The 27351-nt window shown below is 41.3% G+C and overlaps 1 protein-coding gene across 2 annotated transcripts in view; it reads right to left on the bottom strand.

Annotated features, from left to right (window-relative positions):
• Positions 1-27351, bottom strand: part of ARID5B (AT-rich interaction domain 5B) — a 178930-nt gene that overhangs the window by 42404 nt on the left and 109175 nt on the right. The window contains exons 1-2 of one of the 2 annotated variants that reach the window (XM_049645104.1): positions 1870-27351; positions 336-448 (exon numbers count right to left, since the gene is read on the bottom strand). The exon at positions 1870-27351 is cut by the window's right edge and continues 20569 nt beyond it. In XM_049645104.1, coding sequence (XP_049501061.1) covers positions 336-448; positions 1870-1873 — 117 coding nt within the window. In that variant the 5' untranslated portion in view covers positions 1874-27351. The remainder of the gene's footprint in view (positions 1-335; positions 449-1869) is intronic. The other variant, XM_049645103.1, reaches the window with a different exon arrangement.

The following is a 27351-nucleotide window of genomic DNA, read 5'->3' as shown; positions in this document are numbered from 1 at the left end:
ATTTTTGACACAAGCAGAGTAAACTATGTCATTGTGTCACCTACTATGAAATCTCAGCTTCAATGACGTGGGCGCTTAATCATCTGTCCTTTACCCAACCGGCCAGCCTGGGAGGTGGGAAGCCTTTCTGTTGACTAATCAAAATGCCTCCACTCCCCCTTCCCCCAGCCACACAGGGGAGAGGAGGTGGCGGGAACAGACACAGAGGGCTGTGAATACCAAAGTCAGATTCTCCACTAAAAACTGCCATCAAGACACAAGAGCAGAGAGATAAAGAGAAAGAGGAAAAATAAAAAGATGCAGCCAAATGGATACCAGGGAGCAAATGACCCTACCTTGGCAACAGCTTTGCCGTCGGAATTGTTGTTAGAATCTTTAACACCACTGAACGAATCTCTTCTCTGTGGGCATGGCTTCTTTTTGCGTGGTCTGCCTTTAAGGTTTGGCGCTGAAAACAAACGAAGAACAAATTGATGTACATTTTCATGGGCGTGGGCTTCCTTACGAAAGACCATGAGTGCTACTACAGCGGTGCCCTCTAAACTGTTCAGAGAAACGTACGCATCTCATTTTATGCTCCTCTCTCTGACGGGCCGCACCTTGGTAGACTCCACAGTTCTGTACATGCTTCCCCAAGCGAATCTACTGCACTTTAACATGTCTAATCAGTGTAAATAAAATGAAGCTCTCAGCTCTCAAGGACAATGGTAAGGAAAAGGCACTTCCCTACTGTTAGAAAATAAACATGTTGAGCTGAAAGTCCACCCGAAGCCAGGCTCGGAGATTAGTCTTTGTTTTGTTTTGTATCTGTTTTTCAGAAACCTAGGTGAAATGCCAGCCCACTATGGTATCATAGTAATGTGGGGCTTGAAAACCTCTCTCTTCAAAAGTGGAGACATGAGCAGTTTCTTAAATTATGATACAAATAAGTTGATATGATACAAATGAGTAGAGAGAGAGAGCTATAGAAAGAACATTCATAGTTAACAATCCAAAAAATATTCTTACAAGTATTTACTAATAATATTGCGACCAGCATGTTTCAAATCTCAACAAATCTGGCTGATACATTTAAATCAGCATGCTCTCTTTTTCCTTCTCAATGTGGTAAGATATCGAGGGTTATTTAAAATTACTTCCAAAGATCACACTGGGGTTAGCCTGATTCTGTGAAGATTATACTTTTTGAAAGCCACAGACAAGGTGCAAAGCAGAGTTCTATTTCATCCTTGATGTTGAGCCTGAATCCCTTTAAGATCCATACAGAAAGCAGGGGAAAAAAAGGCTGCTGTTTACCTAGTGCTCGGACTGTCCGGCATCAGCTTTCATATTTAGCTTCATCAGTCACGCAAGTCAAGCAAAATTAAAACAAACCATGAAACAAGCAGCCCTTGAACGGTTCCAAACTAGTGAATTGTATTGTATCCTGAGCAGTTTTTCCCAGCCCTGTCGAGGTACCCGCGCTTTTTTTTTTATTGCTTAAAGATAGGATTACGACGGTGCCAATCTGAACCACTCGAACGCTCTTAATTGTTGTTAATCTTACTTACATCACACATCTAACCAGTGGTTTTAGGACATTTTACACTCTGCTCCTCAACATGACTCCCGCGCCCTCGCTTTTCTACCGTGGATAACAGTTGTGCTGTTGGTAAAGCCCAGAAGAGCAGAGCTGCCTTTCTAGCCCGGCAAAAGTTTAAAAAGTGGCTGTGGGGCTCTGGCTCCCCCTCCCAAACCCGTTCCCCTCTCTTCTCCCCCCCCCCCACCCCAGACGGGTGTCCAGAAGTCCACCCCCGAAAGCCAGCCTGGAATTATCACAGGTAAACACCCTCGCAGACAAAAATCAAGCAAAGAGAAAGTAGCGATTACCCATTCCAGTCGACAAACATCTGCCTGAGGATGTCTGTGCTCATGAGAGCTACAGCATGTGACTGCTTCCCGGCCACGTCCCTGGAAGTCTTGACTTGGTGTGGATGTCAGCTTCCCTCCCAACGCGAACGCAAGTGCAAGCTGCCAGGCTCAGCGCTGTGCTTACGACTCCCCTCCCCCGGCAGCTCCATTACTCATGTAAACACACAGCAGTGACTAGCACGGAGTGTGTGGGATGAGCTCTGAGGACTTTGCCGAGTTGCCAGACTGGCAGGGAGGGCTCTGCTCTCTCCCCCTCCCTGCACCGCCTTGGTGATTTCATCGGGCCTGTGTTGTGGATCCTGACCTCCTGCTCTCCTGTCACAGCCTAATGCCACCTTCCATGAACTGCCCCGGTCCTCAGCCTGGAGCCAGGGCGTGGACTATTTTGGTGTCGCGCAGAAGTGTTTCCACAACCGACTCAAGTGCTAAGACTTTAATGACCGCGAGGGAATGATGTACTTTCATGTCCCTTATCAAAATAATAGCCTAGCAGAAAGCTGACAGAGAGACAAACAGAACTTAGGGTAGGTCTGAGACATTTCATTAAAAGAAACAAAACAATATCGCCTCCGTTCTCAGATTTGTTAACTATGGTCTCTCCTTCCTAACATTTTGGCAAAAAAAGACCTCCAAAACATTTAAATCTAAAAGCATTTATTTCCAGAAGAGCTTTCAAATCCCAAAGGCCTTTTAGATAGAACTTGTACTGAACAGGCTGTTTTAAATAAAGGCAAAGGTTCCGGGAACCGACAATAAAGTCATCCTCAAATCGGGTCTATTTTCTCCATTCTTTGAGCTGTTTTCAGAACCCAGAAAAGCACATGTGCCCTTCCCCAACAGATTCTGAGAATTGTAAATTTAGAACAGGCTAGCACCTAATATTCTGGTCACACAAACTTAAACTCTCAATGGGATTTGATCAAGAGAAAAAGCCTTTTGTTCCTAATGAGGCAAGTCGCTGACATTTCAGGTAGGCTGGGCAAATCCCACCAATCACTCAAGCCTCAAACTCAAATATCTCTTCTCCTTTCCCCTCTGCCCTCCTTTTTCTGACTTTCTCTTATGGAAGGTATCACTGTATTCTTTGTACTTTAGTTGGGTTTTATGGCTTATTATTATCCTAAATTGGAGAGTCCTTAAGGGCAGGACCATGTCAGACTCATCTCTCACCTGCCCAGCACACACCCAGGAGGCGGCATTACATAATATAAATCTGTTGAATGAATAAGTGACTAATGGAAATAAAGATGCCCACATGTAACTCCTTCAAGCTTCGAGCCGGACCCACACACTTGGCCTTGTGCATACCTGTCATGTTGGGCACCTGTAAACCTCTGCTCGCCTTTACTATTTACACTTGAGCTCTGGGAACATAACCTAGTGACCAGGAAGTTTGCTCTGGGAATTGAGACTGAAAACCTAAGGCCTTTGGTTCCTGATGACTGTTAAGCCTTTGTGTTTGGCATCTTAGATGAGCTGTGATCTTGTACCCAGTGTAACCAGTGCCCTGATGAGCAGATGTTCAAAGTCCCAGGGAGAACAGAGCATGCAGAACTGGATGGGAGCCCCCATAACACAATTTGAAACCTTTTAGATCCGTAAGACCCTGGGCAAAGCTTTGGGACCGAGGAGCTGGCTTTTGGGGGCGGGGGGAGTAAAAATTCTGGTCCCTGGGCTACTTTTGTTTTTCTTACAGAGTCAAGAAAACAAATCATTTGCAAGGGAAGTGAGTGAAAACAAATGCTTTATGGTGTGGTGGTGTTCAGGAGTGCGGGAGGCCAGCAGTACACTTATTGATAGCATAACTGGGTCTAGTTAGATCCGCTACAGAACAAACTAGTGTGAAGCAATAAATGCTCGGTTACTTTTGCATGTGTATATAATCCACGCTCATTCACAGAATTCAATGTTTTCAATATTACACATGAATAATAACAATAGCTGGTATTTATTGTGCACTTTCTCTGTGCCAGTCAGCACTTTGCATACAATACTCATTTAAAATTCACAGCAAACCAACGGGAAGGCGCCGTTATTATCCCCATTTTCCAGACCAGGAAACTGAGACAGCGATGGAATTAGTTGTTTTAGGTCATGCAACTGGTTACTGGTAACAGGATCCAACCTGGGCAACTGGACTTTATCCAACATCCCTGCTTTAAGTAACTTCTAACAGACACACACACTCAGTCTGTCTCATAATGAGATATTTATATTATTAACTTGGGCTGGCAGTCACCAGGGAGCTTTCCCTAAATGAAAACAGTCAAATACCACGACACGGTACAAGGGAACTAAAAGCCCATCTCAGGCAGCAAACAACATCCTCCAGACTTGAGGCAGGGCAGGGTCCCCATCAATCCTGACTCAGCAGTAGGTGACAGACTTCCACTAAAGCCGCAGAGTTCCAATAAAACTTCGTGTGCCACGCACATCACCCCTTTGCAGGGGGCCACTGACTATTCTGCCCACTGCAGAAGAACAGTGAAAGATCTCTGTGGTTTAAAAAAAGAAAATCTTTCCTCTCTGACTGCCCATCTGTTCCTCTTACTCAGGGCCATGAAATTAACAAGTATTCACCTTTGTGAAGTCACTGCTATTTCTATAGGCATTAATCCCAGGAGAGTCAGCAACCGGCCACTTTGACATCTCATCCACATGTTTTGTCTTCTCCTTTTGTAAAACTCATTCAAACATCAATACAATATAGCTTTCTTAAAGACAATATAGCAAAACAAGGTTTTTGTTCGTTTGTTTTCTTAAAGCATCTAAAGTTCAGAGTTTCCAGGCATTCATTTATATATTCACTTCTCTATGGGTTTAGCCAAAGTTATGTGTCAGGACAGCACAGGTGTGGGAAACTTTCAGCTCAATCCCAACCCTTGAAATAATAATAATAAAACAAAGGAAATGTAACCAGTTACTGGCAAAGTAAATTGCTTTTGGCTTAAACGTCCCTGTTTTTTTTCTACTGTGTTCTTCCTGTCATGACCGTCTCTCTTTTTTTATAACATTTATGCTCTTGGAAATACCACGAAGATAAACTGCTATAAAAGCTGGATTGACTCATCAGTTAACAACTCTTTCTTCTCATTTTGCAGAGACGATTTTGTTGCCAGTGCAGCTCCATATTCTCTCGAGAAATTCTTTGTGAGCTTCCACTTAGAGATAGGACTTGCTTGTTGGTGGGGGACTGCAATTAGGAGGATGGAAAACCAGGCATCATTTTCTTAAGAGTCTGACCCCCTAGGGTCAATATCTAGAGGAAGTTGGCAGAGCGTTAACTCACTTGATTTGCAAGTTGTGCGTGCGTGTCCGCACTCGGGTGTGTGTGTGTGTGTGTGTGTGTGTGTGTGTGTGTTTTAAACACCAAACACAAGCCAGAAAACTAAAGTCCACTGACTGATGCATTAGGGACTGAGAAACATTGGTCCATGTATAATGCACATTGCTGATAATACTTTGCATTTCTGTAATGCCTTTCCTCTGAGGATCTCAATTCTCTGCTACATTTTCTTTGTAGACAATAATCTTAAAATACTCTGGCAAGTTTCAGCATGGAGCTTTGCTCTTGCTGGAAAAAAAAATACCCTAATTTAGTTATCATTTACTGTGTTCTATTTTCAATGTTTCCCTTTTGACTATTTAGAAACTTCCTCTTTCACTACAACAAAAATAGGATGAGTGTTTTTAAAGTTATTAATGTATGACTAAAAGATTTAGAAACCAAGAATGGCAGAAAGCTTGATCAGAGCCACTCCTGAAATTTATGGGTGTAATAAAGGAGAGCCATTTCACAGATAATCTCTTATAGAATTTCAGTTTTCAAATACTTGGAAAAAAAGAAAAGAAAAACAGAAGCTCTCAGCCCTCATTTTGGCTTTAACTTACAGCCAACATTTTTATTTTAAAAATTCATAAATGATACCCTTAAATGTTTGTTTCAAATCCACAGCATTTCCATATACTCACTACCCCGCACCTAATAGAGCGGTGCCAGGAATCTGTGGTTGCTAGTACTTAACGTCTGTTAATTAGCTGAATCTTTCTGTGAATTCACAGGGCATTAATTACATATAGATTTAAAAATTTTCAAGTTTACTTTTATTCTGTTTTCCTATAAACAATCTTCTAGGCCCAACAGGAATGTTGGAGAAGCAACTGTGTTATAAAAGAAACGAGCACCCGGGACCACAGACCAGCAAAACTCTATCTTGTGTGGTGTTCTAACCTTAAATGATGACTTCAAAGCAATAGGAAGGTAAAACAAAAAAACAAACAAACCAAAACACTGTAAGAATGTCATCGCTTTCTGTAACTGTTCTGACAGTTCCCTTTTCAAGAGTAATTTTTTTTTCTTAAATAAAGCCATGAAAAATAATAATTTAGAGTCATGAACCGAGACTAGACCTGGCCGCAGATGCTCTCACTCTCAAATGTCCCCGAGACCACACAGCCCTGAACAGCGAAGGCTGCACCTGCCCCAGAGGGATGATCACACTGCCACTCTGGATGTCATGGCCGCCTTGAGTTTCCAAGTGTGCTTTAGACCTGGTGTGGTTTGGACCACAGTGTCCATAACAACAATTTAGCATTTCCAATGCACTACACTCTCTCAGAACCCAGATCCACTTCTACCTCCTGTGAAGGGTGAGCAGTGACGTTGTTAGAAAGGGGGGGGGGGGGGGGGAAGACATGAAGCAGACTTTACATGAGGTCCAACCACTTTGGCTCTTGGTCAAAATCACTGAGATCCCCACGAGTCACTAATGAGAGTTGAATGTATTAGTGCGTTTGTCATACCTGGACTGCTTTGGCGGCTTAAGTCCAAAACGGCCATGGACTTCATTGACTGCTCAACAAACCATGTACGTAAACACTCTTGTAATCCCTTCCAAAACATGCCCGTCTTACTCACTCTTTGTTTCATACTTGTGAATGCTGCAGCAATTGTTAATGCCCCTGATCAAAGTTTTAGTAATTTCATAGGCATGTGATTTGCATAGCTATTTCCTGATCCGCCTTCTCTCTGCCCTGGAGGTCTTCATTTCTCAGAAACATTTAAAAACACAGATTATTTGACTTATCCCCTTCCCCCACCCTATAAACGGAACTCGATTTGCTAGCTCATCTGTATTGCTAATTGGTTTGAAAGCATGTGACTCCACGCATTCTTGCCATTAAAACACAAGCAAACCTCTTTTTTAGTCAGGTTTTACCAGCAGTGACAGGCAGATTTCTATCTTTATTTCCCTCTGTGTCTTGAGGAGGAGAGAAATTTAAATGCCCAAATGTTATCTCTATATTATTCTGAAACAATGTAGTGAGTTCCAAAGGAATGCAGAAATGTTCTAGAAGTATAGAATAGGCTTGTCTACAAGAGCCTTGGGAAAGAAGAAAGGGATTACAGACACTTTTCACTACCACTTGCAGAATGAGAGGAAAATCTGGGAGTGAAATCAAGGTGCGGAGTGAAGAGAGATTCTGGGTTTTCAGAAGACGGACTTTCTAAGGAGAGAATTCTGGAAATAGGGATGAAAATGGAAATCCATGCTTGACCTTTCAAACGCTCACCTTCCCTTTGGTTTGTTCTGGCTAGGCCCAGTATCCTTCATGGAAACCATTCTCAGTGAAAGGTCCCCTTCAGGACCTGCTGAAGGGGCAGAGGGGGTGGCTCCCAGGTGTCCCACAAATGTTTGTCTCTGAGGGTATGAGATCTATGTACCATGGCATCAGGAGCCAATGGAAGACTCTTTCGCCTTCAAAGTACGAAATTTACAATTCTGTAAAGAAACATCAGAGCAGGGCTGCCTTGGTGGCTCAGTCGGGTAAGTGTCCGACTCTTGGTTTTGGCTCAGGTCATGATCTTGTGGTTTTGTGGGTTTGAGCCCCACATTGAGCTCTGTGCCGACAGCACGGAGCCTGCTTGGGATTCTCTCTCCCCTTTCCTCTGCCCCTGCCCCACTCGTGCTGTGTGTGTCTCTCTCCAGATGAATAAACTTAAAAAAAGAAAAAGAAAAAGAAACATCAGGGCAGAGTGGATGCCTGAGGACTTAGCTTGGTACATGGAGTACAGGTGGTGGTGTGGTCCAGGTGTTACTACTGAGCACAAAAGGTCTGATTTCTTGCCCCCAGCTGCAAGATCTTGTCATGAAGTCAGGTCTGGTCATGAAGTGGCAAACCCAGCAAAACCAAAAAGGGCCTCTAAAAATGCCACAGGGTCTCAAACTTCTACTTTCACATCTACCCAGCAACTCATTTCTCCTGCTATATTCTTCTCCCTGGATGCCTGGTGCCCATGGTCCCTTTTTCAGGCCCTGGGTCCCAGCCTCCTCTCTTAATGGAGAAGACCATGTTGGGTGTTGAGGAAAAACCTGCATGAAAGCTGTTAATAATTAGATGAAGTGCATTGTTTCAATGCTTACTATGTACTTTTTCTTAAGATTTTGAAATAACTTATGTTTCCATTTTTTGAAAACTATTCCATGAACAGATTTAGTTGTTCTTTGTATGATTGTCTGTAAGAATGGAATATTAATTTAAGATACTTGTTTTTTTTTTAAGTTTTAGGCTATTTTAAAGATCCAGTCTGAAAATACTTCTTAAGGACATTTTGATTTCTATAATTTATGAAATGTATAAAGATAGGACCTCTTAAACATAGAGACTTTTTGTCTCTCTCTCTCTTTTTTCTTTTTGTTACAACCAATAGACCCACTCATTCTAGTACATGATGGATATGTTCTGTGGTGTTACTATTGAGCATGACAGCACAGAAGTGAAAGTTACATGTTTTGTGTTGAACAGCCTTGCAAGGGGCAGCAAATATCAGAGCAGTTTTTAAACTCTCTATAAACAGAACATTCTTGGTCAGCCATTTCTCCAGGTTTGGAAATGAGATATTCCATTTTCAACATTGAGGATAATTGATTTGCTACATCTCTCAAGAAAACATTCCCTACTTGGAAATAAGTAAAAGAGACATTGTGTGTGTGTGTGTGTGTGTGTGTGTGTGTGTGTGTGTGAGTGCATGTGTGGTTTAGCATGGAGGTATTTAACTTTGGCAGACTTAGACTAATATGTTATGAGAGACATTTCAGGTTTTCAAACACATACACATAAGAAAAAGTAAAAGGTCATCAAGTAATAGGCTTCCAATCCCTTTTTTAAAAGATCCCAAAAGGAATTTATACTTAAAAGGGATTTTTCACTTTCTTTATGCTTTTCTATCTTTCAGAAAGAATAATTGAAAAAGGATAGTCTCTTACTTAAAAAATAAAAAAAGATGACTACTGTAGTTTGTCTGAGACTTACACATTTTTCTTTCTCACATTAAGCCTTCCCATCCCTTTTTCCCTTTCCGAGCTACCAGTGGCATCTCTGAGCTTCATTTGTTTGTGGGTACATACAAGCCCCAATACCAGAAAACGACTTCAATCGCTCTCCTGTGATACCAAGGAACTCCTAGACCCACGGCAGAGAACAGTGTGTGTGTTGGAGCAGAGTGGAGTGAGGGTCCAGAATGAGGACAGCAAGGGTCTGGGCTGTGCGTGTAGAGTCAGGGCAAGCTAGAGTGCTCCGTCAGTGGGAGTGGGTGTGTGTCACCTTCTGGAGAAACACGGACAGATAACTACATCAGAAATCCTAATGTAAATCTTACGATGAACAAGAAGAATACGCAGAAGAGGTTAGAACTGCTTCTCATTTTTTTTCAGTGTGAGAAAAAAATGTTTCTATAACTGTTTAGAGCTGCTCTATGTAACACAGTCACCTCTAGCCACGTGGGGCTACTGAGCACTGGAAATATGTCCAGTACAAAGCTAAGATTTTCCACGAGCATAAAATACACACTGGATTTCCAGGACAATATATAAAATGTAAAATATCTCATTAATGACATTTTATAGATTACATATCAAAATGATATGTTGAAGATACTGGATTAAATAAAACACATTATTAAAATAATTCTACCTGTTTCTTTGTACCTTTTGAAATGAGGTTACTAGAAAATGTTAAGTTACATGTGGCTTGCATTATCTTTCTTTTGGGGGATGCTGGTTCAGTCAGTTCAATGTCATGATTATAGATACGTCCTTGGAAATGTGTTAAAGAGTAGACAGAACAAGATTAACATCTGAAGCGGGAATAATCAGCAAGAGCGTTGATTCAAAGTTTCAGTGAAATTTAGGGTTTTATTTGCTGTTATATGCAGGAGAGTCATACACAGATGTTAGTATCTGAGAATTTTGCTGAACCTGAGGTGTTTCCTTAGTAAAATTCAAATCTGGTAATCATTGACTCAAGGTTACTCAATGGCCCCAGTGAAGATATTATTTCATTAACTTCCTTAACTAATATGTCAAAGCAAATGTTAAGCCTTGACAGGACACTTGGGGAGAAGAGGGAAGAGACAGAGAAAAAGAGAAGCTGTCTAATTATTAATTTTACTAACTGTTCTCTCCAGCTACCAATGTGGGTTGGGTGTAATGTAAGCCATTTGCAAACTGAGTAAGAGAAAATAGATCTTCAGTGATTTCAGCTAGTTGTTAGGTAGAATCTTCTTAACCACAAATTGTTGAATAAATTCATGGTCTGGCTGTGTTTTTCTTTTTGGAGATTGCATTTGCAAGTAAGAAAAGCGATCAGATATAGTCAGTCCTCAAGTCACCCAAGGGCATGGCCTTCTTGGCTTTCCCAAGATGCTTCAACTCCCATGGTTTTATACAAGAAAAAGTGAGATTATTCATTGAAGACAAGCACTCCAATAAACCCAGAAAAGCTGACAGAACAAAAAGGTCTGAACTCTAGGGGGCAGAGGAGGAGACACATTCTTTCCCCATTCATTCTTAGCACCAGGAGCCTCTGGGGTGTCACTCTAAGAAGACAGCAGCTGCCCAGTGGCCACCTGGCTCCATGTCCCAGCCTCTCAAATAACTGGTCACAGTAGCTGAAATCAAAGCCTATTCGCTCCACCCCTCACCTTTGGATTCCTGTTGCAGCAACAACACAGAAACAGAACTAGCAGTTAACAGCTCTCCAAATACAACAGGCCAATCAAAGGGCTACACATCCACCTGTATTCTTTTATGGAACCTTACCCCCCCCCTTTAGGGTTCCCATTGTAAAAATAAAAGAACAGCAATGGCAGCAATGGAAATAAGCTTAGGAAATATTTTCTTTTCTTAGAAGGCAAGAGTTGCTATAGCTCTTAAGGCAGTAACATGCAGAGAGATTAAGACCAAATCCCTGCAAAAGCAACAAATTGTGCAGTGAATATCATACATTCTCCTGTGTGGTACCTATAACATTTTTAAAACGAAGTTATCTGGCAGATTCCACCTTCATCCAGTGAAGCAGTCTGCACACCTCTGGTATGTTTCTAATATCTAACTTTAGCAGTATTTGTCTTTGTCCTCCAAACTTTTTTATAGCACATGGTATGCATATTTCAGCATCCAACATTATTAACTCATGACCAACTGTCAGTTGATGGTTATCTAACACATGGGGTCTCCAAAAAAGGATCCTTATTTGGGCAAAAGCTCTTGTCTGCACCAGTCTGTCTATATTTCCCCTCAGAAGAACTTTATTTGGATTATTCGTTGTTCGTGGAAACTCAGAGGCTGCATGTGTGGCAATCGGAAGGCGGGGAAATAAATCCTTAGCAAGTTAAAAACACTTAGCTGATATTAAAAACATTTCTAGCTTTGTTAGCTTGAAAGTAAACTCTTGGTTGCCCTCTTGTGGTGAATCTATGTGATGTGGTGGGAAGACCATAAAAACCCAGAAACTAACAGAGTTTAATCAAATACAGGTAAGAACATTCATCCTTGACAGAAACACTCACAAATCACAACCTTATGTTGCTGTATATGTTTTAGAATGTACATTTAGCAGCCCTCCCATGCAGAGGGGATGGAGGTGGGGGACGGGGGTTGGGAGGGGGTGACTCATAATATGGAAATTAGAACTGTCATCCTAGTATACAATGACTTCACTATGTTTACTACCATAACTCTTATATATGTGGCAAATTGATCTTTATGAGATTTAGAAACGTCAAAAAAATCATACCCACATTTTAAAAGTTCCTTCATAACCAAAAATAGACTGATGTTCCAACTGGTTTGGAATTATAGGAACCAAGGAAAGAAGTCTGAATAATTCCCTAATATGGAAGAAAATCACTTTAAAAAAATAAGGAAAAGTTTATTTGTTTTTGACAATAGGCAACATATGGAAACTTGGAATTTACAGAACCAAGTATAGGTACACAGTTCATTCGTATCCTCTAAAGATAAAATTTTATAAAAGTCTGAACTCCAAATTTAATAAATCGTTGGGTACTCAATTTGGTATTTAATTTTAATTTTTAAAAACAGCATTTAAAATTTCTGCTGTATGCTTTTTCGACAATTTCCTGCCTAACAGGCCCATCCCCACAAAGCAAACAAACCTGGTATTAAAACAGACTGAGCAGCTTAAGAAAAAGCTGGGGGCAAAGTACATAAGAACATAAACTATTTTTCATCATATTACTAGCAAATGTACCATTTCCCTTTTTATGTGTCTTCTCTTCAGATAACAGCTGCTCCTCTAACCTGCATTAAAAAAATGCTCTGTATTTCTAATATGAGTTTAATACGAGTTTAGGGGCAGATTAATCTAACTTGGCTTTTCCACTCACACGTGGAAATTCAGTTTTGCAACAACAGTTGTTTGGGTCTGTCTTTGAATTAGCAAAGTTCTTAAAGTAATTTTACTATAAAATTAAACAGCTGTGAGTTCTTTAGCAAACATGATGATTCTTGTTCTTCTTTGTACTATTGTGCAAGCTCGAATACCCTTTCTTTCATGTCTTTTTATACCAAAATGAATTCCCTAGTTAGCCTTGTTTAGCTTAAAAAAAATAATATTAAAGAAGGGGGAGGGATTTGCTGACCTCTGAAATCCATCAGAATTTAAGCAGAGGGCGTTTACACAAGGTGCACACTCAAAAGGGCTTTTGTTTCATTCCTATTATGGAATGGAAAATTATATTCTGTTCCGATATAAAGCTAATCTGTGTGCACAACGAAGCTGTTTGCCAATATTCCTGTGGAGCAAGGCATCTTATGCCTATTTTGCAGATGAGAAAATCGAAACCTCGAGAAATGGTAAGGAGGCAAGAAATGAAGACATTCATAGAGGCTGGAATTAAATTTAGAATTTGACTCCTAGCCCAGGACTCTAACCACGTGAGGGCTCTGACTCTTTGGAATCAACAGAAGAGCAATTTTAAAACATTCTTTTGACATTATTAACCACAGCCTCAGGGCTCAGGGAAGTGGGGGTGGGGGCGGAGCCTGGAAACAATGCAGAGCTGCTAGGTGACAGCCTCTTGCAACATGACTAATAAAATGGGTTACTTGATCCATACTGCTATATATTCTAGGAATGTTCAGAGGCTTAATGATTCCCTTTGTATCTTGAAAAATTAAAATCTAGATTTGAGGGCTAGTGTAGATGATCTCCTAAAATGCAGAGGCAGAGAATCATTACAAGATATTAATTAAGTATAGGGGCATCTGGGTGGCTCAGTAGGTTGAGCTTCCGACTCTTGATTTCGGCTCAGGTCATGATTTCATGGTTCACGGGATCGAACCCCACATCAGGCTCTGAGCTGATAGTGTGGAGCCTGCTTGAGATTTTCTCTCCGTTTCTCTGCCCCTGCCCTGCTTGCACACACTCTCTCTCTCTCTGTCTCAAAATAAATGAACTTAAAAAAAAAAAAGACATGAAGTATAGAAAGGGGTTCTTGGCTTTTCATATGAAGTTGGAGCCAAAGATCATTGCTAGGAGTTGGTGAATCCACAGATGTTACGACTGCAGAATTCTTCATTCAAGAAACTTATAAAGTGTTGGAATTCCCAAGTTTAAGAAAAACCTCAGCTACCACTAGTCCAAAGTCTTATTTTACACATCAGAAAAGGGAGGCCCAGAGAGTCTGCAATTTTGTCTGAAGTCACACAGCTAGTGGCGGAGCTGTGATAGACAATGGTGTCTGTTGGCTGCGTGGGATCAGCAGCAGTGACTTACCAGCAGATGGCTTTTCAATGGGCCCTGATTACCTCCTCTTGGGTCTCTGCAGGGCGAGCTCTGTCATCCCAGAGCACATTACTAAAACACACTTCCCAAGGAATTGCAATTAATAAAGTCAAATGGGAGCTGACAAGGACATTCCCACTGTGTTCAAATGCCAAAACATACAACTGAGATAGCTCACTTGGAGTGCACAGCCTGTGGGTCCTCCTGGCGAAACTTCTGTGTACCACATAGAAAGTGTGTTCAGACCCAAATGGGAGGGACTAAGAGGCAAGCACGTGGGAAGCCATCGGGGCAATACTCCAGCATTTGGCATCAGTGCCTGCCACCTGCTTGCTTTCGTTGGGCTGTGCTGAAGAACGAAGGGGGCCTCCTTGGTTGAGGAAAGGCCTGGGGAATTCAGGACTTTCAGGGGTCAGGAGAATGGACCACAGCAGACCTTGCTTTGGAGTGACCTCACCCTATCTTCCAACAATTAACAAATGCCTTAGAGGTTGCAAGCACCTCTCATGGCTTCACCCCTGCGTACCCATGCTCACAGGCTTCCCTCTGATGATACCCTTCCTTCTTCACCCTTGTCCTTCTTGCTCCAACTCTTACTTTTTCTCCTAGACCAGCACTGGGTGTCACACCCACTAAAAAGTGTCCTTATTCTCCTCACCTCCAGCTGGAGGAGGAACCATTCATCAGTAGCTTCGACATCAAGCATGCTTCTACCCTAGCCCCTATCATCCCATATTCAACTTGTAGGTCTCTCTCCCTCACCAGACTCTGTCTTGGTCACTGTAATATCGCTACAGTAGGTGCTCAATAGATGTTCACTGAACAAGTAACTCTCTCTGTACTGTATTCTGAAAGCCCTGTCTGGTACTTGGTAAGAGTCTAATACATGTTTATGAAACCGAACTAACTCCTGATCCCACTGGAGAAAATAAACAACCTCTGAAGAGGGCAAGATGGCTGGGTTATCCCTGGTGGCTCACCTTCCTGTCTGTAGCACCTTCCACTGGTCACAATTACAATTAATAAAGAGAAAGCGTGTATGCCCACATTATGTAACTCTGAGACCCAGCTTTGTCAATCACTTAAATGCTTAACAGGCCCTATTTGTGAATCTATAGATCTGACCTGGTTTGCCAAACTCTCCAACCCACAGAGATGCTGGCTCTCCTGGAGAACCCTCAACAGGGAAGAAATCAGTGATACCTAAGAGAAGTTAAGTTCCCTGGGGAAGATAAGATGGCAGCCTGCCTAGTGAGAATTACTTTTTAAGGAACCCCATCCCTGCAAAGCTGCCTAAAAAAATGTGCCTTCAGACAAAAGTCGGGGCAAATCTATAATGTAGAGATTAAATTTAAATTCCGATAAAGATTTTTAACAAAGGGATCAATAGAATAGGAGATTGATCTTCAGTTAAAAGTTCCCAGTAATGGGATAGTCCAGAAATTTCATAAATAATGCTTTTATCTTGATTGCAAAATAATCCCTTGCCACAAAAACAAGGCGAATCAAGGTAGGAAATTGTTCAGCGGGAATTAAAATGTCACACTTTACACAGAATAAAGCATTGCAATCACCAGGAAAACACACATTGCAAATGTGTTAACACAAAATTACATACATCACTTAATTATATAAGCGCATAGCTCCGAGTAACCCATTAGCTAAACATGTCGGGCTGCGGTTGAATATATACATGCAATATTTTTAGCACAGAGGGGATGTAACTATGTCAGGCCTGGCACCATAAAGCCTGAGATGGCAAGTGCTATTAAACTGAGATGCAATCATGTTGAAAAGGAAACATGAACAAACAGCAGACAATTGAGAAGAAAATACAGTGAGCTTGTGTTCTACTACATGTGCTTTCCAAAACCTTATATAACTATTCATTGTCTATTTCGTCTGGCTTGCATCCCGGGTTTGTTCTATGCTATACTAATTTTATAATAATAAACTGCTACACCAGTCTTATGAAATCACGCACGCAGAGAGGTTGCAGATGACATTACATCTGATTATCTTCGCCAGCAAAGGACACTGTTCTGAAATTAAACACAGTCTCATGCAAAATAATCTACTTTGTTTAAAATGTCCCCTAGAGTTTGCTTCTGAAAAAGCGATACAGCGTCTCTCCTTTCATCTCCAAAACACTGGCGAAGTTGGTGAAATTGCTGCTGGACCCAGAAGTTTCACAAGGAGGTAAAGAGGGCCCTTGGAAAGCAGGTAGCTGTGCATTTACTTCACAGACCAGGCAATCATATGACCCTAGGCAAATCATCAGCTCTCTCTGGGGTTGAATACGCTCATTTATCAAAATGGGACTCTATCTTGCAAGGTTAGGAATTGCAGACAAAGACTATAAATGAGATAAAATGAAACAACATGTCTGGCACATTATTCGGGACCTAGAAGACACTAAGAAGTGGTGGATGCCGTTATTATTACTATTACTGCATACATACTATGATGCAGTAATATATGCACAGTATATATGTGCAATAATGATATGCACAGACACAAGGAAATCGTGCATCACTTCAAGCTTTTGAGAGGCCAGTGGTTCTCCAGTGGGAGAGTTATTGATACTCTGGATACACCTGAACCTTCAGCACAGAGATAAGCACCTTACAGAACCCAAGAATAAGGAATAAATACAATGAAAGCTAGAAGATCATTTGACACAAGCCCTAGGTATACCTCAATGGAGGCTGACTCCTGTCTACTCTGGCAGAGCCTTTCATCATAGAGGCAATAAGTAGGTTGTTAAAAGAGGAGAACATGTCTTGGTAATAATGGATTCTAGGTTTTAGACCCCTTTAGATCTCCAAAGAAAAAGTCAAGTCAGGAAATTACCACACAGTAAAGTGTTGCCTAAGTAGAATCAAAAAAACATTGAGATGAAAATAAAAAGGAGACTATGCTAAGTACCTTCATTCTCTGAAATTGTTGAACATTTCTGAGGCCCCCAGGCTCAGCAGGATCCTCTATATCTTGGAATCACCATACAGAGGACTCTGCACATTGTAGGAGCTCGAGAAATAGACACAAAATTGAATGGAATTGAATATGGCAGGCCAAGAAGAAAAGCAATCTATTGTTTATGGCTGTCCCAGTACACACGAATCTATGGAAAGGTTTAAACCCAGGCAAGGTGCAAGGTTTTTCCTCTGGAGTTTCTATAAGAACATTTCCCTGAATCAAATCTTGGTTTAAACAAGGCCATTATGTGGCTAAAGGGAAGAGTAGATTCCATCCATATGAAAGTCATGGAAAGCCACTTAGGGGGAAACAAGAGTCACTTAAGAAGAAGCAGTTGAGGTCCTGATTTCTTACTGACCGAACCAAGTCCTGGTTTTGCTTCTAACATCTACTATTTGTTGACTCAATAAATATTTGTTGCATTGCCAGCATATGCCTGACCTTGTGCTAGTCCAGCTGGGGATAAAACAGAGAAGGTCACACAGTTCTTGGCTTTAAGGAGTTTACATTTTCATTGAATTTGCATAAGTATACTCACTCACCAGGCCTGGTTCCTCATCTATAACACTAGGGGTTTATTAGACAAGACTGGTGCGTGGGCCAAATCTGCCTGGTACCATAATTTACTTAGCTTGCACAGTTTTTTGTTTGTTTGTTTGTTTCTTTCTTTTTAATCATTGTCATCAATCTAAAGTCATGAGATTTTCACATAGAAATCAGCATGTCTAACTGTGCTTAGAAAGTTGAGAGATCTGACAACACTGGCCTCCTTTCCACAGAGTAGGGATCCACTGCTTCTGATTTCTTACAGACCTCACCTGCCCTTCTTCCTCTGCGCTACCTGCTGACACCTCTGGAACCTGAGTTTGTGCCCTCTGATCTGGAAGCTCACTTAGATTTTCATTTCAAATAAGGTATGATTGTGAGAGCCAGCCAATGATAGAAATCTAGCCTGCAAAGAAGAGGTAGCTCTTGATTAACCTATGTTCTTTACCTAGTGGTCTCAGGCCAAAGGTTACAGATCCAAAAGTGGGGTTACTAGAGGAGGTATTATTATCCTTCCTCTTAAGAGTTTTCCAAAACTTCATTACCTCCACATGCATTTGGAATTAGGTAGAAAGCAGTCCTGCCTGAAGGCAGAAAAGCATAGCAAACCTCACTTAAAGGTTTCTCTTATATTTTACATATTCCCCCTTGCATGTGTCCAAGATGAATAGGACATTGCAGTGAGTCTCCAAGGATGCCAGACCAGTTCTCATTACTCTTAAATGAGTATCTGCTGTATTTTCTCTTCATTCATTTTTAGACCCTTTGCGCTCCAAAAATGCTTCTTGATGGTTGCTAGGCAACTATTGTTGAATACATGGAAGAGGCATTAATTGTGTGAACACTTTCAAAAAACAGGGGGAAAATTGTTTAAAACTGAGGATGCTGCCTTACCTAAAATAAAGCATTTCCTCCTTAGTCCTGGCTTCTGTCTGTCAGGGGGTAAGATGATTCACCATAAATTACTCCCCTACTCTCTGTCTCTTCCATCATCCCTCTTCAGCCCCCCACTCAAATATGCAAATCGCCTTCTCTTCAAGTCTCACTCCCAGGATAACCAGGACTTATCTTATTAAATATTCTCTGCTTTCCTGTTGTGTGGTTCTGCACTGACCACATTTTCCCTGACATGTGTATTTCATACTTGAATATCCTCAGGGCAGGACAGCTTGTGGCTCGTCACTTATTACATCTAGCTTTAGAACCCACTAAACTTATCATATAGTGATCGTCTCTTTCTCTGACCCAAATGGAAACAGCAAGAACTCTTCTATTTCCCACATCAAAGACTAAGCTTTCTGCTGATGCCAAATGCTCTGTGCTTCTTACCAGTAAACGCAGACTTCATTTTATAGTGTTTTGCCTGCACTTTTTTTTTGACATTCCAAAGTCATGATCAAGCTACAAAGACATAGACTTCCATAAATTGAGTCAAATGTCTAAACTAAACAAAGGTAGAACTTGTGGCAATATGATCTTCCTCTTTCGTTGGATATTAAGTGAAGAAAAATAATTTTCCATCAGAGTCCTAAGGGCAAACTAGGCTAACTGCATACTCTTTCCACTACATGGTTCACACAGGTAACTTAGTTTCATCATCTGTAAAATGGAGAAAATGATTCAGGGCTCAGAATAATGCCTGGCACAGAGTGAATGGCACATAAGCAGCATCAACATCAGTACCACTACCACCACTATTATGATGATAATTATTTCTGGGTCTTAGATTTGTCTTCCCACCGTTTCTTGGCCCTATATTCTCATCGTGGTTAATTCTAATCAAAGATTGTGTCTTTCCAGGGTGCCTGAGTGGCTCAGTGGGTTGAGCGTCCAACTCCTGGATTTCTCTGGATTTTTGGCTCATGTCATGATCTCACAGTTCATGAGATCGAGTCCCATGTCAGGGTCTGGGCTGGGTCAGCTTGGGATTCTCTCTTTCCCTCTCTCTCTTCCCCTCCTCGGCTGGTGCATGCATGGGTGTGCACTCACTCTCTCTCAAAATAAATAAATAAACTTAAAAAAAGATTACATCTTTCCTATGAAATCAATTTTGAAATATATTGAGGATAATAGACTTAAACACAAAGAAAAAAACTGAGGTTGTTATCAGAGATAAAATTATATTAAAGTAAAAAATATGATAGTAAACCTTCAAGTTGACTTTTGGAAAGCCATGAAGAGAGGGCATGGTGAACTGAGAGCAGTCTACACAGTATGTGCGAGCGTTAGGGTGGTGGGAGGGCTGAAGGAGAAAGAAAATAGATGCAAGAACATCATGATTTTGGAATATTCTGGACAGATCAATCCTAGGCCTCTCTGTGTCCCTATTGCCAACTCAGACTGTCCCACAAGCAATTCTGGACAGCAGATCTCCCTTGACTTAGGTGACTCGTGGTACACACTGTCAATCTCTAAGAAGTGTTTCCTGCTCGGCACCGTGCTAAAAGCTTTACGTGCAGCATTTCACTTAATCCTCGTATGATATCCCCTTGAGGCGGTTAATATCATTAACACCAACTGAAGAATTAGATGAGAAAACTGAAGCACAGACAGGTAAAGGAATTGGCCAGGAGCACAAGGGAGGTAGGTAACAGTGAGTGGGGACTGAGACCCAGACCCAGGTGTTGTCAGAATTCAACCTCCTGGCGCCTGTGCTACCTGCCTCTGTACAGCAGCCTGTTCAAAGTGGCCTCTTAGGGAACAGACTCTGGTCTCTTCTACAGGAGGCCCAGGCGCAGAAGCCTCTAAAGCAACTGCAGTGGTGACTGGCGCTCACTTTCCACACGCTTGCTCCCTTAGTACTATAACCTGGCCTTTTTGTGCTTATGTAACTCCTTCAAACTAAGAAAAAACAAGCCCAAGCTCGTTCATTCTCCTCCCTGTCCCACACATCATTAAAGGAAACTCCTCTCATTCCTAGCTAAGGTAAATATAAGACCACAATTAAGAATTGTTTTCAAGAAATATTTCTTGAACACCAGTTGGCCTCATGAGGGTCACCAAAGAAACATGAGACCGGATTCTCACTTTCTAGGGAAGTTAGAACTGAGTTTGTTTGCTGGGAGTCATAACTGGCTTATTCCTTCAACATTCACTGGTCACCTAGGATATGCAGGATATGTCCTGGGGACATGGGGGTTTCCAAGACTTCCCTTGGCCTTCATCTCACAAAACTGAGGTTGTGGGAGAGTGGATGGGTAGGTGCTCTCAAAAAGCAAAAGTAGGAGTTCTGGGAAAATCAAGGGGTGCTGAACTCCTGGAAACACCAGGGAAGACCTCTCTGAGAAGTGATGCTTAAACTGAGGTCAGCAGGATGGAAGAAGCTGGCCAGTGTGAGGGATGTGAGATGATGATGATGATGATGATGATGATGATGGTGTTTCTTTTCTAGGAAAGACATATACTGGGATAGACATATTCCAGGGAGAGGAAAGCAAGTTCAAGGAACTGAGAAAATCCCAGGCTGCTGGCTACAGAGCACAAGGTGGGGACTGCTACCCTCTGACCAGACACGATTGGAAACATGCATCGCTGTGATAAGGACCTTCTATGCCACAGGCTCTGGGGAGACACACAGAGGGATTCAAGGAGGTGGGTGCAGGACGTGTGGCAGGATGGCCTGATGGATAGGCAGGATTAGGAGAATCGGAGGGGGGACGAGACGAAATACACTCCATTTTGTTCCCTGCTCTTTCATTCTGTATCAGGAACACAGGGGAGACTAACCTGGCTGTCTGCCCTGCCGAGAGCCTTCTCACCCCAGCACCCTGTCTCCATGACACGGCTCTGCATTTGTACATGTCATGCTTGATGATAAAGGACTCACAATTACCCCTTTCACCACCACCCCCCCTCAAGTAGCCTGCCTGTGTTCAGCCCCTTCTGTAGGCTGAGGATGACTGTTTTAATATGTGATTCTTAATTTATTCATTTTCAGCTAGCAAACAATTTTTAATTAGCCTGCTCTTTATTAAGGACATGGAGTAGATTATTAACTAGGTGCATCTTTGGGTCTTTAAAAAAAGTGAAAAAGGCATAATCAATCTGTGTGTGATGTTTAGGGGTTTAATTGGTATTAGTCAACATCTTTAGAGCAAATCTCATCAAGTTCCATTTTTAAGCCCTGACTCAGCTGACAATCCCACAAGGCGACAGGGTAGAGTGGGATTAATATATTAGTCACTTGTAAAACTTGCCAGTCCCTCAATTACATTAGTTCCAGTAAAATATTCAAGGGAATAATCAAAATTAAAAAAAATAAGTATCTTCTTCTCTGTCTACTGAATCTGAGAAGAATTCACTTAGCTCCGTTACGGTACTTAAATATTGTTTAAATACTTAAATACAGTATGTAAATACTAAGTGTCTGTTTAATTCAAGAGTGCCCCCACTAGCATGTGAGTGCCTCAGAGGTTAGCTCTGTTGTGTCTTAATTGTATTAACCCTGTATCCTCACACAGGGCAACACACAATTACATAGCTGGATGTCAAAGCATGTTGGTTGGACACACAAATTAATGAACAAACTGTTTACACCCCAAGTATCTGCTAGCAAGTAATGTAGGGAAGTGGGGATCAAAACAACCACATGTGCTCCCTGAGAGATGGAAGAGAAGGCCTTTCAGATCCTCCCATTTGGCAGTCCTGCACTGGCCAGTTGTTCTGTATGGTTCGGTTTCTTGCAGCAAAGATTGGGTGTAGTTACTCAGCATGAGAATGACTTTGCTTAGGGAAAAGCCATTTGGGCTCTGAAAGGAGTGAGAAAGAGGTACATGAGTGGCATCACCACCACATTAGAAAGCCAGGCCTTTAGGAGTTACTCAGCAATTTTTTATTACCCATTCTGAGGCACAGGTCACAATGTGCATGACCAGGGGCTTTGGGGTTACTTCCCCAGATGCAAATGTCTCTTGAGCATCCACTGACTGAAACTCATCTTAGACTATACTTATCACAATTTTTTTAGAAGTCTTTACAATTTGCCAAAGTTAAGAATATGAATGTGCTTTTCCTTTGCTTCTAGAAGTTCCACTGGCCCTGGGTTATCCTGCTTGGAATGACATGCTTGATTATACACACAGAACCTGAAGGACTGATATTCATATAGGCAGCACGATTTGGTACCAGGTTATTATCCTTATACTTCTCAACACACAGTGACTTGATCAGGAGGATTTGCATTTCGCATGCTTTTCTAATTATCCCTCTGTTGTCCTGCCTGGAAGCTCTTGCAGAAGCTCTTACAAACACAGGTCATCTAGCTAATTTCAAGGCGACAGATGCCGGTTGTGGATTCAGGAGCAAGACCACCAGCACAAATGCCCACACTTGCTTCAGGGAAATATATAACCAGTAAAGGCAGACAGGCAAATCCAGGTCACCCTTCCCAAAAGCCATTAGAAAATGACTCCCAACCTTCCCCGTACTCCCAAACGGTCTTTAAAGATACCCATGTATGTCTGCTCAAAATAATGTCACTAGATTCTATGACCAAGATAAAGAGGTTCCTTTACTGTGAGCTCCGATGCAGCAAAAAGTAAGGCACAAATGAATCACAAAGATGTACGATAAGAACTGTGTGGAAAACACTGTGATAGATGACACATCTCATTAAATATAATTTTATGTGATCGGTTACTGTATTGCCCTGTTTAATTGATTTATATACACTTTAGGAAGCTTTTTACTGTTCAGAATGTAATTATATACTTTATAATTGAGTACATAGTTGATTAATTACAATGTTTATGGTCATTTCAATTAGAAGCTGGATATCAGGCCCACAGTCAGAAACCTACCCTCCCCACCTTTAAAACGTTGCTTCTACAAATAATGTTCTATGAAAATGAATTATACTGAACCTATAAGACTTTTGCTCACATCTCTGTCTCTAGGAGGGCATTTATATATAGCAATCAAGGGGATATCTTTTCTTGGGAATAACTGTCTACTCCTAAGTATCTGTGGTACAGGATCATTCTCAATATTTTGAAAGTTCTTTCCAATTTCAGAACCAGGAAAGACTATCAATGCAGATGATAATTTGCATTCAGTGGGAATGCAGTCAGTATCTACCCATGAAAACTTCTCTAGATTCTCTTCAATTCAACAGTTTGGTAGCTTTTGTACTCTTTTAGAAGAACAATGAGAAGTTAATCTCTCTTCTTAAAGAAAAAAAATCAGAAAACATAATTTTGTCAAATCTCTTTAAAAGGAATTTCTTTTCTAGCTTCTTATCTGTTCAAAGCTGCTTAAGATATGGTAGTCAATATCAATCAGGAAACATTTGACCCAAAGAGATAAAGTCCTGAGGTATGATCGTTTGATGAATGGTCTGTCCTTATCAGCTTGTAATTGCTATTATAAACTCAACAGAAAGGTTCCCGTCCACTCTTCTTTCCAAAATAAGCCTCAAAAAAAAAAAAAAAGGACTGGTGGTGTCACCATTCAATCTCAGGCACTGAGCATGTGCAGTAGCCACCGGCTGCCACAAAGACAGCAGGTGTTACATTAGTCAAAACTAAGTCTCTGAAGGTCTACATTTTATAGCCTATGACGCATTTTTACATACAGTATTTCATTGAACCAAGGCAGCAATCTTTTTAGGTTTGTTGCTCTTATCATGGCCTGTAATTCTGTGTGTGTGCTTGTGTGTGTGTGTATTGTGTATATATATATATATATATATATATATATATATATATAATAATTTCCTTGCTTGTTATCCCTAGACTCCAGACTTCACCAGGCACTTACATCTCTTTCATTCACTAACGTTGACTCAGGGCCTAATGCAATGTCTGGTACATGATAAGTTCTCCCTAAACATATTTATTGAATAGATGAATGGTGGCCTCAACAGAAAGAATAGCCAGGTGGATGAATAAGGAGCTCTGTGTTAAGGGGATTGTCTTGCTCATTTATTTTATTTATTATTATTTTTTAAAGCTTATTTATTTTTTAGAGAGAGTGAGAATGTGTGCATGAAGGAGCAGGGGAGCAGCAGAGAAAGAGGGAGACAGAGGATCTGAAGTGGGCTCTGTGCTGACAGCAGAGAGCCTGACATAGGGCTTGAACTCATGAACCATGAGATGATGACCTCAACTGAAGTCAGATGCTTAACCAACTGAGCTACTCAGGTGCTGCAAAGCTAAGAAGACTGAGGCTTGAATGTGAGGCTGCTTATGACACCAGCACCTAAATCAATGTCCACCATATATTTGGGTGGATGTTGCTATGGATGCTGTCTCTTACCTTTATGGAAGACACAAAATGGGTGAAGCAGCAGAAGGAACCACCAGCTTGATCTCTCTGTGACTTTGATCATAACTACTATTGTTATTGTTTTAAGACTAGCACAGCAGGACCACCGTGCTAAACATTTCTCATATATGATCTTGGCCCATAATTATGGGAACCATGGGAAATGGGCATTGTCATTCTTCTATATGAGATGAGAAAGCTCAGTAAAGTTAACTCAACAATGAAATTACAACAACAGAACAAACAAGAAAGCAGACCAAGCATTATGAAAATTGGGGGGTACACTTCCTAAATACTTATTATCTATTATCCAGAGGTGAGTAGATAATAGTGATGTTGAAGCAATGGCTCCACTTCTCAGGGCCACGGGGAGCCTCTAGCCAGCATCCTATCACTGGAACACGAGAGTATCAACAGTGGCTGAGCTAAGTTTATTCCAGACCCTTCCAGCAACACATTTATGCCATGAGTCCCAATAACACTGTCTCTTCATCTGTGATAAGGGGCTCATATCATTTTCCTCCATCCACTCAAAGGACTCTTGGAGGAAGAATCACATTTATCAGCTAAATGTTACCGTGATGATTTGGAAGGGGGACACTGGTGTGAAAAATTACCCATAAAACCTCCATAATCTCCAACTAAAGGCTGCATCTCCATGGATTATGGCTTTGTGTTCTGTAGGCTATTTCACCCACAACTTCATCCAACCCAGTAGGTTGCAAAACGAGCTGCTCTGAATGCTATCCTTTAGAGGTGGGACATAAACTCTCATCAGGTTCAAATAGCACAAGTGTGTCAAATACTGTGGACCTTGTCTCAGTTAAAGACCGTTCAGGAAGCTGTTCTGACCACTCTGGCCATCATTGTTAACTTTTTTCAACTGCATATAGTCTTCCTAACACAGCTAGCATCTTATTCTTCTATTCACAATTTGTTTTATGGATCAGTTCAAGAATATCTACTAACTCTCCTAAACGGACTGTGCACTCCAATGTGCCTAGGGCATTCAAGTTAAAGGCAGAACAGCTACCACTCAAAGATTTGTGGCTTGACTGGCATATCAGAAATATCCCTATTGACTTTGTCCAAAAAACCATTCTTATTAACTTTATAGTCTTCCCTTCACTTGATTACTGTGACATCTCACTATCTGTCTCTATTTATAGAGTCACAGCTATCTTATCCTTCTTATCCTCTCCCCCCGCCCCACTTTCTGAATAAGAGTCTGTTGTTTCTGACTTGATTGTCTAGCTTCTACCCCTACAGCAAACTTAAACTGACCAATCCCTTCAGCACTTCAGTATTTCATTCTTTTGGTATAAGAATATGCCTCAAAATGTGGCAATGACCTGCCCAGATGTGTATAAATAAGCCATCTGGTCAAGTCGGTATGAGTAGACTGGAAAGGACTGTCTGTTATGTATACATGGAACTCTGAAGGCAGCAATACTCATTTCAGGGCGGTCAACTGTATAATGTGAATGATGGTGAAGGAGGCACTGGGGGAAGAGGTCCCTCACTGAAATTTAAGGAGCGAACCCATAAACAGTCTGAACTGATGAATATTCTAATAAGTATCTTGTTACTTTCAAACATTTGACCATCTACTAGCAAAGCATGTCCAATGAACAAAGTGTGTTCACTTTAATGAACAGATAAGTGTTATCCACAGCAAGGGACTAAAATCTTCAAAAGTCTTCTCTGAATCATCCAAGACCACATGGTTCTGCCACACCTACTAGGTGCTGGGGAAGGACTTGGCGACTTGCCCCAGTGTATTGAAAGTCCAGGCAGAAGAAAGAGATAAACACAGAGGCATGTCTTTCTGGCTTATTCCCAGGATTTCCTTGATCTAGAGACCTCATCTAAACTCTTAAGAGAATAGATGGTTTGTTCTTGACAGTGGCTCAATGAGTTTTCCTGCTCTGGTCAATGAACAAATTTAACCTTGTACTCCAGTTACAGGAGATCTCTGTGGATTGTTCACACTGAGGGGTTTTGTTTGTTTATTTTTAGTTTAAATTTTTAGTCAATTTCCTTGCCAGAAAGTGCGCTCCCAGTTCCTTTCTGTCATTTTAGTTCTTTACAAGACCCAGGGAATTGTTGTCCTGGGAAAACACATTGATTTTAATATTCCTTTGATGATGGCCCTCAAATCTTCTCAAGTCCAGAGCCAAAGCCACAAATGAGGGATTGTATTAGCTGACAGGCACAGGGAAAACAGGGAGGTTTTCAAAGGACCTCAGGCCCTCATGGGTTAAAATAAAGTGAGAGTGCCCCTTAGCTGGAGACCCCTATGCTGCCTAGAGAATCTCATCCACAGAATGGGTTTTAGAAACCCAGGAAAGTGGTGTTTGGAGGAGGTTGGGGCTCATCTAGTGCAGTCCACTGGACAATACCAACAAAATTATATAAGTTCTGCTCATATCACAAAGAATGAATTCCATTTCAGAAAAAAAAAAAAAAAAAAAAAGAGGAGGATTAAAGAGCCTGGGGCAGAGGGAATTGCCTGGGGCTTCAGAGCTACCAGAATGGTTACAGAATGTGAACTTTACAAGA

Source organism: Panthera uncia, chromosome D2 (genome assembly GCF_023721935.1).
Source record: "Panthera uncia isolate 11264 chromosome D2, Puncia_PCG_1.0, whole genome shotgun sequence".
Taxonomy (NCBI): domain Eukaryota; kingdom Metazoa; phylum Chordata; class Mammalia; order Carnivora; family Felidae; genus Panthera; species Panthera uncia.
This window is presented reverse-complemented; position numbering and strand designations above follow the sequence as displayed.